Source organism: Antrostomus carolinensis, unplaced genomic scaffold, assembly GCF_000700745.2.
Source record: "Antrostomus carolinensis isolate BGI_N321 unplaced genomic scaffold, ASM70074v2 scaffold48070, whole genome shotgun sequence".
Lineage (NCBI taxonomy): Eukaryota > Metazoa > Chordata > Aves > Caprimulgiformes > Caprimulgidae > Antrostomus > Antrostomus carolinensis.
In genome coordinates this window covers 1-13,400 of record NW_010288609.1, presented here as the reverse complement: position 1 = coordinate 13,400, position 13,400 = coordinate 1, and the positions used below count along the sequence as shown (strand labels likewise).

At 40.8% G+C, this 13,400-nt stretch overlaps 1 protein-coding gene across 1 annotated transcript; it reads right to left on the bottom strand.

The window, feature by feature from the left end:
* Positions 1-1,383: 1,383 nt before the first annotated feature.
* Positions 1,384-12,246, bottom strand: SAMD13 (sterile alpha motif domain containing 13). Its single transcript, XM_010167181.1, has 3 exons — positions 12,160-12,246; positions 7,966-8,077; positions 1,384-2,560 (listed from the first exon to the last, which is right to left on the bottom strand). Exons 1-3 carry the CDS (start codon positions 12,210-12,212, stop codon positions 2,417-2,419), a joined length of 309 nt encoding a protein of 102 aa, XP_010165483.1. The 5' UTR covers positions 12,213-12,246; the 3' UTR covers positions 1,384-2,416.
* Between the last annotated feature and the right edge of the window lie 1,154 nt (positions 12,247-13,400).

Below are 13,400 nucleotides of genomic sequence, written 5' to 3'. Positions count from 1 at the left end.
TAAATATGTTTTAATTCTGTGTCATCCATAGATCTACAAAATGTGTCAATCCCACAACAAACATGCAAGTAGAGAAAAAGAGAATATTCAATTCATCCTTCAGTAACATAGCACTATGCATTCTACTCTAATAATTCTACAAATACAGGGCTAGTAGGTAGGCATCTCTGGACTTTTACAAGCAGCTGCTTCTCATAATCCTTTTCAGAAACATACCTACTTCTATATTAAAATATTTAGGGGTTTCATGTATAATTTTTCACTTGCAGCCTGTATTTAGCCTCATACAGACTGTACCTGAAAACTTCACAAAGCAGGGATGATGCTCTGTATTTGAATCCAGTCTTCCATAAGATCCCTATTCCCAGTAGGTATCTCTGGACACTACCAAACTGTAAATAAAATCAGAAGCAGAATTCAGACTGTGACTTACAAACCTGCTGCTAACAGACCGATACCTGAAGTGAGCACAGTATAAGGGACAGAAAGAGAAATGGTGAATACATCCCTGTCTCCTATAATGTGTCTCAAATTCCAAAGAAATATGTTGGACAATATAAAGGTTAGAAAGTACACGGGAAAGCACACTGCTGTATAGCTGATCTATTATACCATATACTGTGAGCTTTACCTACAGCACAGCTATTAATTTGGCTTTATCCCCTCTCAAATCTCAACACCAGAAACCATAAGCAACTCTGCTAGCACTGGAGTATTAACAGCCATCCTGCACTAGGCCAAGTCAGAAGTGAAGGCAGGGCCACCACTTAGGCAGGAGATCACAGGAGCTTTGCCTGAATCCTGGCCCCACTTGGCAGAAAGCACCACTTTCCCTTACCTTCTCCCTTCTCAGCTGCACCCCTTCACCATTCCACTTCCATCACGCTCTCCCGCTTATTTCCTTCTTCCCAGTTCCTTTGCTCAGCCTCACTGATGCAAGCCCACATCCAGGGGGTTTACCCAATTCCAGGGGTAATCACAAAGCTCCCTGGGCCAGAGAAGAAGGTGAGCCCAGACTGTGCTTAGCACCATCCGCGGGCTGTCTCCCAGGCATTCTGGGGTCAATCACCTTGTTGTACCAGGGCCAGCACAGCGCCTCGGCACCACTGACAGCTCTAGAAAGGGGTAAGGGAAGCACAGATGTTACTGGTGAACTGTGACCAGCACTGAAAAATTCCCTCCTTCGGCAGTATATAACACGAGATAAGAAAAAGGAAAAATAATGAAATCTTTAAATATCTTGGTAGGTGGTGTTAAAAGTAATCACAAGAACATAGAATATTAAGTAGGTTTTGGTACCTTTTTAATGGGAAAATGGAGAAAAACATGAGCTCCAATATACCACAAACAAAGAAACAAAGTAAAAGATCTGTAAAGTAAACTGAATCCAAACATAAGCAATACTTTATTGGGATATAGCAAGCAACCTATCAAGTAGGGAACTGGTACAAACAGATTGAACAAGACTCTCTTTTAACAGAGATGTATGGTGACGAGACAGCTTCTTTCAGTTTTTAAAACAAGTATTCAAACCGTTAAGTAAAGCATTAAAAAAAAATAAAACTCAATCATTACAACACCAGTGACAGACAATATTAAAAATGTGCAGAATTTTACTCTTTTTACAAATTTCTGCATAATGTTAGAAAACAAGTTATCATAAATTAAAAAAAAGGAATAAAATGAAGGGTTTTTTGTTTTGCAAAGCAACATAAACTTTTAAAAACCAACTATACTTTACATAGAACTACTATTAAAAACAGGTGAAAACAAGCTGAAAATTTAAAGGACAGCAAAAAATACACAATCCAGTTTCACCTGTCAGCAACGCCTTCTGCTATCGAAGGGGCTATGTTAGTTGTATGTACAGCTTTAAACATTGCAGCATACCACGAGTAAACCTTAATAAGGTCAAAATAGGACCCTCTGCAAAAAAGGGTGAGTTGGCAAGTGTCAGTCCCATCCTAAAATGATAAGTAGTAATTTTAGTAGGTCTTTAATGTAAACCAAAACCTACTTTAATTGGTTTCTCTCTTCCAAAGATGCATGTAAACTTTATTTAGGGTTTGGTGGGGTTTTTTGGTATTTTAATTCATGAAATCAAGAACATGTCTGGCTCAAAAATGAGAATGACATACCTCCCTTTTGTTCTGGACACAGTGATGTAGCTATCTCAACATGCTCATTGACAATTCCTAAAAGAGAAAATCATTACATACTACGTAAAAAATACACACCACTCCTCTCAGTTCAGACTCGGTATATAGTATATTGCCAACTCTATCCAATAGGATATATATTGTAATTTGGTTTAAATTCTTAAAAGATATAGTCTCTCTTTACAAAGTTCCATCACATGAAACCAAATTGTTTATTTACTGATTGAGGCACAACATGACCCCAACTAGACAGTTTGCTACAAGGAGTTGTTCTTTAGATGTTGTGTCTGTAGAGGTTTTACGTGATATTCATAGATTTTCAGCGCAGGGCCCAGTTTTAATGAAAGTCCAGTCAGTACATCATTTCTTGTCATCAACAGTAATGATTTGCCATCAATTTCCTATAAGAAGAATATAAGAGTTGATAAAGACAAATGTACAAATCTAACAGATGAGAACAGTCATGCAACAAACGGAAGACTACTAGAGAGAACCAATGAGAAAGGAAATAGCCTTTATTTTCCTCAGACTATGTTTATAGCTGCTACATTCTGCTGTTGGTTTTTCAAGCGCTCACCTGTGCTAAGGCATAAATATCATTTAGTCAAGCACAAAACACAAATGAGCCTAATTTCAAAATTCCCTCCTTGTAAATCTGTTTGAAATTAATAGGTACATGTGCAGATTGCCTAATTATCAGCCATTATGAGAAGGATACTCTTAAGAAGAAGGCTTATGAAGGGCATTTCAGAAGAATCACTATTGACAGCAATATGCAAGTCTGGACTAGTCAGCATCTGCTAATAACTTCAAGTGCCTTCTTTAAAAGGCCAACCTTCTCATGCTTCCTATGGTGGGGGGAGGGAGGGGGGAAGACTCAAGCAATCAGAAATTTTAGAAGGGCCTAACTGTGGAGCTCAACACTATGAGGGAACTTCTCTTCCTCCATTTACAAAGGAAGAGGCTAAAAGCAGCAACTTCCCAGCTTAGGTCTCAGCAACCTCTATTTGTTCCTGCTTAAAGTTCCCCCTTTTAAATCCCAGATATGTTTTGGGTTTTTTCTTTCCTCCTCTCAAACCTCGGCTTTCTGACCTATTTAGACCAGAAATCCTGCAGGCTTTGGGGTTTTTTCCACCTCAAAACCTTGTTGTATATTTGGAAACTATCTGTAAATGATTTTTCAAAGGTCAAAATAGAAGGGAGAGAATCCACAACTCTCACTCCCATCTCTGCTTTAGACATGGGACAATCCTTTCTTTACACATTCCTACAGTTCAGTCACACTGCACTACTCAGGAAACAGGAGCTACATCTACACATCAATGCACTGACTGGTGTCTCACAGCACAGCCAGACCTCCCAAGGTTGTCATAGCCCAGAGAAGTACATAGCCTCATGGCGTTCTCCTGCACTGGACTTCTGCTATTGCATTCTTTGTTACTTTTAATTAACAAACCCACTATTTAATGTTGAATTTGTTAACAACAGTCAACAATCAGTTCAAATGCTTGCATATATTGTTGTTGTCCATAATAATATATTGCCAAAAGTTTGTATTTTTATAAATATTATAAACATCACATATCAATTTATCCCACTGCAGCATTTTCTTTAGAAAGATCAAATGTCATCTTGGAAACGTCAGAGATTTGATCCCCGATTACAACTCAACATGAAGAGGAAGAATTGTATTAGAGTTCAGCATAAATTTGTCCAGAATGGTCTCTCTTATGATGTGAGGTTTATAAATACAAAATACACGGAGTAACTACAACACAGTCAAAGATCATCTGAAAGTGGAATTTCTTTAAAGTCTCCCCAAGCGATGTGACTGTTGAACCCTCAGAGGAGCACAATGTAACAGTACTTCTAAAATAAAAATGTTTCCAATAACTTTTTACCCAGTTATAGCAGGTGCCTCCATCCAATTACTGTTAAGAAGGTCAATGATTAAAACCAGATTCTATTCTCTCTTTTCCATTCGTCACAATTCTTTCTGTGGGAATTCTGACACCAGTGAGTATTTTGCTCATTGCTATGACTGATCTGAAGTTGCCTTTTCTGCTACTGTTCAGTGATGCTACATAGGAAGAACAGCCTCCAGCTTGGCAGGATCCAAACGAAGTAAATCCAGTACCTGGCACAGGAGAAACTCCACAAATAGACGAAAAACATCTAGTCCTTTCCCTTCCTCTTCCACAGGGTCCCTCGTGGATCCTAGAAACGTCAGCTACTAAGGCTTTCATTGAATAGAAAACTGATTCTCTAAACATATCTGGGTAGAAACAAGTGATTATGTATTCAGAATTCAAGTGGTTTATATCTTTGTGTGTATTGTAAGCTTTACCTCTTCCAATTCTTTTTAGTTTTCCACTTAAACCTGCTTCTGTAGATTTTTCTTGGTCATTCTGGGTTTTGGCATCAGGTAAGATTTTTTTATGCTTTGGTGACGTCTCTGAAGCTAATTTTCTATTTTCTGGATTTTTTGCAGGTCACAACCTCAATGCTAGCTTTCGGTATGCCTTTTAAAAGTCACCTCCAGAGCCACCCCTCTGCCCAACAAGAGCTAACAGTAATTTCCCACCATGCCAGGATGACCTCAGCAGCAATAACGTATTATCTTCAGAGTCCAACTCTTAATGGTTGTCTTCAACCACTAAGAGTTGGGCTTGATGATCCTCGTGGGTCCCTTCCAACTCACAACATTCTATGATTCAGCAAATAACTAGAGGACCAGTTAAGATTCAAGTCCTCCCAGCACTCTTTCTGCTCTTTCTCCAAGTGACTGAGAACTGCAAGGTTTTACCGTACAGCCAACATGAAAGCATGGCAGCCAGCATGTCCACATGCTTCTCCATGCCACAGCTCTGCTGGAAAGCAGCAGTGGACACAAGCTAGCATCAAACTCATTTCCCTTTCGGCAAAGGATTGCAGGAAGGCCAAGCAAACTACCACTGGGTTACCTGGACTGATCTGGCTATTGCAGTACTAATGGTTAAGAAGCCACAATGGCAATAATGAAGGTCAGGCACAGCGCTAGCATGTCTTGAGACATGGTGAACAGCTTCAGTCTTCGAGTGATACACAACCCCCTGTGCTCCAGGGCTCCTAGAGAAAGCTCAGGCACGTACTGGCAGGCAGCAGTTCTTTGAAGGTGTTCACACCCTCATCCTGCACCTGGTCTGCATCTCTCTTTAGTTACCCTGTGTCCTCAACCTCTTGGCTTGATTGATTTGCTTGCTGTTGTTGCGGGTTTTTGTCATTGGGCAACATGTTCTAGTTGAATCTGTTTTCATCAATGAGCTCTTTTGACTTGCTGACATCATTGAAACTCCAAAAAGGAATAATGTATAATCATACAATCATCACTTCTTACCAACACTTACAATATTGTTTAATAAAACATCCTGCAGTCCTTAAAATGTCTTCTCATTTTCCTTAAAATGTTATAAGAAAAAAATCAGGTTTTAAAAATTCTTTGAGTCCTTTGATTTGGATGAATCCAGATGTATCCAGATTCATCAAAAGAAAGTGTGGACTCAGTTACTGCTGCGTAAAAGCTGAACATAATAACAGATCTCATGATTACATTCTGGGCCATGGATGTAAGGAAACCCTTGTGCTACCCCTACTGAAGCATTTCAGTGGAAAACAATTTCCCAATGTTGTAGGTGAAATGGAGTACTTCCCTCTACCATTTACAACCTCATTCCCCTTCCAGTATGTATTCAAGACAGTAGTAGATCAAACGAATTTAGGTTTCTGGGGCCCAGGCAAGCTGCAGTACAAATGTCAGAGAAAAACGGAGATGGCCAGAGGTTCAGCTGCGCGCCTGGTCACCCTGCAGACGGGATGGCCAAGGGTCCAAAGGGAACCTGACTGCCCTACCACCACCACTGGTAAGAGGTTAGGGATACGGTTGTTCCTGGGGCTGTTCCTGGTGCAGACAGGGAATGGGCTGGCAGAGCTGGCAGGGAGAACCAGGCACCTGCTGCTCCTCATGCTCCTAAGAGAATGGAAGAGGACGGAAGTGGCAATGACCTCTGCTGTGCCTGTCCCACATCACCTGGCCATATCTTAGTGTTAGCTGTCAGCCCCTCTTCCCAAGGCTTTGGCATAAAGTGAAGCTGTCAGCAGAATCCCAGCCACGTTTCTGCCCATGGCTATCCCAGCAGAGCCCTGGCAACATATTGATAAAAAGCAGCTTACTTCAGCTCCCCTCCTGGAGCCACCAGCCCTCACTGCAGAATGCTAATAAAACCTTTACACTCTACTTCTATGCTGCTTTCCATCAGGCTGTTGTAAATTGCTTCACCAAAACTCATGAGTTTGCCTCACCTTGCTGCTACAAGATCAGTAGTAATTACTTCAGTGTTATTTACAAGCCAGCAGAGGTGCAGAGAGGTTAAGATATTTGATGCAAGTCAGAGCTATCTGTCAGTACAAGAAAAAAAACAAAAACAAAACCAAAAAACAACCCAGAGGCTGCAATTACTTTGCCTGTGTGGTTTCTTAAGACACATTTCCAGAGCTGTTGAGGAGACATGGATGGTGGCACTAAGAAATGAAAACACTTAAACACTTTTTTTTTCCTGTTTACCTATCTTCAAATTCTGAAAAATTAGTAGCAGCTTCAGAAAAAGTGTCTCTCTGCACCCTGCCAGAGAATTACCCAGCCACCAGGCTTTTTACTCCCAAGAACAAAGAGCTAAATTTCGATACTCTGTTATACTCATCAGTTACAATCAGATGTGGGATGGTTTCACACCAGAAACCCAGCTCTATTCCAGCTAAAAACCAGGACAACATGGACTCGCTGTCCAGGTGCTGCTGGTCAGCAATCTTAACCTGACCAACAGTAACGTTATTTCACATTAGCTGTACAGTTTCCCTGAAAAGCTGCCAATAACCTCCACTAGCTCAGTGCCTTGGAAACTCAAGCCATCTATTTTGATACTAAATACAAGTGTTTGCAACTAATTTCCTGGTAGCTGCACGGAAACCTAGAGACTTATCAGGGAAGGTGCTGTATTGACAATCTGGAGATGCAAGTTCCTTCTCTATGGAACTTCTCAGGTGGGCTGTAGGGCAAGTTAGCCAACTTTCCTATCCTGCCCCACTAACACACCTCACCAGTGTGCTGACAGGCGAGTTACAAGGGGCCACATGACTGTTAAGCTCTTTGCTGATCAAAACTACAAAAGAAGCCATCCATTAGCATCAGCAATTAGCAGGCCCAGAAATGAAGACCCAACCTCTTTCTCAGACCAAGGCCTACAAACATGCTGCTCCTGTACTTAAAAAGATTATTCCCCTTTATTGCCAACTTGTCCTTTCCCCCTTCACTTGCACTGCCAAGTTCAATGCAACACAGCAGCCCCCTTTTCACCCTAGGTCTTCAAAAGCAACTTGCTTCTTAGGAGCCCCAGACTTTACAAATACTCATGAGTGTATTTGCACAATACACTAAGGAAGAAGGGAATTACCATTCACATTTCAAATAACAAGACAGTGAAACTGAGTGGGTTGTATAGGGAGACTGAGTCCAAGCCAGAAAATTTGTTTAGATTCCTCACCTTGCAGATGACTGTTTTAAACAAACTCCAGCCCATTATCCACACCTTGTAGCACAATATTTTTACTCAAAGATCATAGCCCCATGGACTTTCACCCAATGACAGACTCAAATCCCGCCCATTGATGTGGGATTTTCACTCCCACTTAACAGCATATAACCAGGTCAACGGCAAAAACTTGCCATGTGAGAAACTGGTGGCAGTCAAAAGGTGTTTCCTAATAGATTTACCTGTTCTTGAAAAGCACTGGCTTGTTCTTCAAATCCAGCTGTTCTGAAATAATTCACAACATCGATAACAGCCCAGTCAGCAGGATCCGGAGGTCTCCCATTCTCTACTGAACTGCAAAGCGTAAATCCAGACAAGGAATCACTAAATGTGTGCAGAGTGTCTACTACTTTTTTGTGCACACCCCACGTACATCCCCTCCTTCCTTGTTCCTCCAGGAAAAGGATCCTTTGACACACCTCCCCCTGCTCTGATACAGAACAGTCACTCCTCTTCCATTTCACAGACCTGCTGTTGGGGACAACTGAGGTACCTCCCCCTTCAGAAAAGAAGAAAGTATATGAATCTTCACAAAAGTAATCAGTCAGGAGCTTTTCCTGCAAGTGTGCTGCCTTTGCAGTTGAAGAACAAAGACTACCATGACTGAGGTACCAAATTTTTTTCAAGACTGTAGCTTTTTTTCAGCTACCGAGTACTTATAAAGAATTGCAGCATGTGGATTATTCTTTTACCAGATGACACTGTGCTTCTTTATAACATGGGCAGAAACTACCAGAAACCATCTTTACTTTGCAAAACACAAAAACAAACAAAAAAAAAAAGAGAGAGAGAGAGAGGCACCAAGGATTGCACTAATTGCTCAATACAGAAAATTTCCCCAAATTGTATTTGGTCTTATCTTTGGGCAAATCTACGGACTCTTTAAATAGCTATGAAGCTGAGAAAACATCTGTTAAACACAATCAGAATTAATTCATTCTGTGATTGACCTCAGGCAATTGCTTTCCACAGTAGCAAAACCATCCATATTACTATCCTTCGCTTGCATTTTTTATCCTCAACCTGCCACCACTCTGTCTCAAGTAACCTTGGTGTATCTGCAAACTCTTGGTAAAAAAGATACACAGCGAGCTTGATTGCCTTTTCTATAGCAAGTTAGGAGGAGGAAGACATATGAAAACAAAGAACTTTTTAAACATATTTCTCCAACTAGAAGTCCCAAAGTTCATGCCAGATATTTTCCACTGTTCTGCATGCTTAACCACAAAGCTAATGAAGAAATACTGAAATGTACAGATCAGGGCAGATGTCAGGATCCTGTCCATTTCAAGTCCTGAAGCTTAGTGGCAGGACTTTGATTTTCAACAGCACCAACTGGAAAAGAAATACAGATTATACCCTCCTGACAGCATTTTTATTCTGTTCTTCAAATTTTTATTTTCCAACTATCACGATCTCTGTCTTGCCTAGACTTGCATGTCTTTCAGCAAAACAACTGAGTAAATCGAGGGCCAACCATTTTTCCAACCAGTCATGAAGAGAAGTGAACAGAGCCACATACACTGCCTCCCATCACTGTTTCTACAACATCCCAGTTTCTACAACTAGCTGGGCCCTGAGAAGGAGGACTCATTAACACAATGATTTTTGCTTCTCCTCCAACTCTTGGAATGTACCTGTCAATATGACAACAAAATTCTGGCCCTAGAGACTCACACTGCAACCTCAATATTACTGTATGCTGCACTTTGCCTTCTAAAAGCAGTTTCTTTCACTTATCACATGGAATATACACACATCTCAGGGCAACAAGCAAAGGAACAGAGTTTCTTACTTTTGCTCATCAAGTAATGACTTAGTTCATTAATAACTTTCACTTCACTGACTGCAATTACATCAAAAGGCAACACTCAGCACAACTGAAAATGAGACTATCTGGCCTCATCACAGCTGCACTTTTTTTTCCTTTTTTTTTTTTTTAAATCAAAGAATGCCTTTCAATTAAGATTTTTGGTGTTGTGCATATTCTGAGGCTTAAGAAGTAAAATGTGAAAAGCACCACACAAAACCTACACGTTTGTAAAAGCAACATTTGAAAATTATATTTAAATCTTTGAATTTTTCCTAAGACACAGAATATCACTTTCAATGACTCATCTTCTACTTAAAATTAAAAATAAACAAGCAAAACCCCAACAACTGAGTACTTTTAAAAGCATAAACAATATTGAATTTAATTCTTCCTAAACAGCAAATAAAAGATTCAATCTGTAAAAATATCTCCAAACTGTATTTTGCTTAGTTTCCAAAACACTTTAATTTCAAATTAAATATATGGTCACAAACCCTCCTTCCCTCAATTTTGTATTTCATTCCAGGTGCCTTAGTTCTTCAGGTAGCTCTTCTTTTATGGTTGTGGAACTATAAGTTGGTCCAGCCCCATCCCAGGCCCAACTGCAATGACTTCAGGGCTCTACCTTAATCACAGGAAATAACTGCAAGTTCCTGCCTCAAGGAATAGCATCATGCTGGACCTCGAGTGGAGCCAATTTCCACCGCCACAGCTGCAGAAGACTCGAAGGCGTGTGGCAGATTGCTGGAGGCTGGCTGGATTTTAACCCATCTACCCACAGAGATGCTCACCTGCCTTCTAGACTTTAACAGCATCCCCCCTGCCCTGCTGGTGCACATGGCTCTGTTCTTTAGACGAGAAAAGGGAATATGTAACAGCCATGGCTTAGCCATGCAGCGGTTTATGCCAGACATCCTGGATGCTGAAAAATCTTAAAAAGGACTGGCATTTTAAGCTTTGTAACAAGATACTAGATGCACTAATAATGAATAAGGATTAGGCTTGTCTGCTTTTCACCACTGTCCCTGTGCCTTTATTGCCATCATGTGGCAGAAGCAGCAATGCCTGAAAGGATACAGCTGTGAACAAACAGATTTTATCCAAGCTATTTAAAACCACTTAAAGAAAGTGCCAAATACCTCCATCGCAGATATGTGCACACACATACTGTATGCATTCATTTGGAAACCAAGCTCCTGATCAGTTTAATTACCACCCCCATCAGTTTAATTACCATCCCCATCAGTTTTAAAAAGCCACCTTCACAATTAGTAGTTGAGCCTTTATCACCTTAGGGGAAAATTATTAAATGCAAACTATCCTTGCTTTGACTGCCTCCTTTCTCCACCCCCCACCAAGGAGTCCTCATTGTAGAGGCAAGGCTGACAGCTGAAGGAGGCTTCTGAGGGACACACATGGGGTAATCTACTGATAGTCACTGAACAGGGAAATGCATTATATTGGTGTGGTGTAACCAACGTCCCAAGTGAAGGGGGAGCATGCCGATTTTAATGGCTGCCATCAGATCTTTAGATGCTGTGTCATAATCAGGTGTTTTATCAGCATCCTGAAGTGACCATTATTATTATTTATATTACTCTAGTGCCTGGGAGTCTAAGCATTGTCAAGTTTTTTTGTAAGGCTTATGGAAAAGAGATCTGAAGGAGAAGAATGAGGCACAGCTTTGCAGAAGTGTTGCTGTTTGAAAGGACAGACTAAGAACTCTCTCTAGTACCTTTCTTTGTGTTTGGGGGTTTTTTTATACCTCTGTACATCTATATCTCAGCACAGCTTCTATAATCCTAAAGAAGCAAGCTCAAGTTTTTCCGCACAGAACTCCACTTCTCAGATCATAATTTCATTCAGAATTGCTAATCCTAATCTAAGAATTGCTGACCTTTGAGGATACAGACCAGTTCCTATCCCTTAGCCTGCTGTCTACCACACTAAAGAAAACTGTAGAGCAGTGCACACCGTATCTCTGTCTTATTTGCACCCTAGGTCTGAAGTGAAAACCCAGCAGTTTAGGGCTTCTCCACCAAACAGCTTAAAATATCTGTTCCAGAAGAGAACTAACACCAAAGACATATGTTGCTGCTACTACTTCTCAGCTCTAGAAGGCTGGGCAGTCAGCAGAGAAAGGCGTATGTCGCACTGAAAGACACAGAGAGGAGACAAAAGTCATTTCTCACCATCAGGCACCAGTTCTGCAAAAGCCACTAGCAGACAGGTGAGCAGAGGCAGAGTATTGGTTACGGTGCTAACACTCTAGTCTCTGGTTGAGAAGAGAAATCAATGGAGAAAGGTATACCCCTAACTTAAGTTACTAGCTTCTGCAGCTCTCCATTGCTATACAGTCCTCCCACACATCACTTTTAATCAACACAATGCCAGAGACTTCTATTTTGAAGTTGAAATACAATAAAAGCAATTGAGGATAGGGAAGGTTTGAAATGAGCAAAGATAGAGATGCCCACCCTTGCCAACCGCGTTAAGTCAAAGGAAAACTACAATCAAAATCCATGTGCCATTTACATAAACTAAACACTATGGATTCACTTACTTTTTGACATCCAGAGAGCCATTTTCCTTGTTTTCCATTGCAACACTTAGCATGGGGAGGATAGAGTTTTCCTTTACTTCAGCAACTGATCAATAGGGGGGAAAAAAGCTGTGTTTAATTATTGGTAGTATGAAAAGAGCAACATAATGTAACAGAAACAAGCATTCTACAGGGACACAATTCCACCTGAGAGCAAAGGTGCTGTCAAAGATTGCTTTCCTCAAAAGCCTGGCAAAGCTGGCAATAGCTAATGAACTAGGAAAAGTTGACCTGTGCTTCAAACACAAGAAATACTTCATGCCTGAAAATCAAGGAAGGTAATATTACATTTGCTCCTTTTTGAAACTACTAAAATTTTGATCAAACTATATACTCATACACATAGATTGACCTGCAATATATAGCTAAATATCAAGAGGGCTTATTAGGCCTTCAGTCACTTTGCTATACAGAGGATCCAAACAGATGAATGATTTTATACCTAGGGAGGTTTTGAAATCCATAGCCTTGTTTTACAATTGGGGAATCTGGGATACAGATGAACACAAAGCGACTTATACCGAACTCACACATAAAGCTGGTAAACAGAGTCACTAACTGAGCCCCAAACTCCCGAGGCTTAAATTAGTATCTTATCCATAAGAGCATCTTTCCTCCAGTAGAACAGCTTCTTCTATAGGTACAGTATACTGAACTCTGAAAAGGAAAGGAGCACGCGAAGGACACGGGAGAAAATCCAGTTTGTTTCCCTCCTTGCAGTGTGCTGAAGTACTTTCACCACACAGCTTTTTCTTCCACTCCATGGAACATGCAGAAATGACCAGAGCCTCCTCCTTCTGTTCTCAAGTAAGCCATTTCTATTTCAGAGGGCACCAAAGAACTGACCAAGGACTCAGGGTGTTCTTGCTGTAGCGTTAATGGATGCCAGTGAAATGTCACAGAGCTCTGGGAAGTACAGAATAGGGAAATCATACCCTTCAGCTAGAACTTTGCAAAAATAGGGGATAGCAATTATTTTTTTAAAAAAAAAAAAAAAAAGGGAAAAAAAAGAAGACCCTTTATTATCCAGCTAGCAGCATGTAAAGCACCAAGAAAACAGTAACAAACTAATCGAGAAGATGCTTCTCCCTGTACCGCTGACCAAAAAACTCACGCATTCCCTCAAATCAGTTCGTGGTTCACCTGAGGCGATTGCAAACCGCCAACCGCCCCAGCTCGTCTGCGGAAGGTGCCCCCTCCGC

Excerpts from the sequence above, each read along its gene's own strand:
- SAMD13 (XM_010167181.1), bottom strand. The coding sequence starts at position 12,212 with ATGCTAAGTGTTGCAATGGAAAACAAGGAAAATGGCTCTCTGGATGTC. Across the intron at positions 8,078-12,159 it reads GGCTCTCTGGATGTCAAAAA|TTCAGTAGAGAATGGGAGAC; the intron begins GTAAGTGAATCC and ends TACGCTTTGCAG. Across the intron at positions 2,561-7,965 it reads CCAGTGCTTTTCAAGAACAG|GAAATTGATGGCAAATCATT; the intron begins GTAAATCTATTA and ends TTCTTCTTATAG.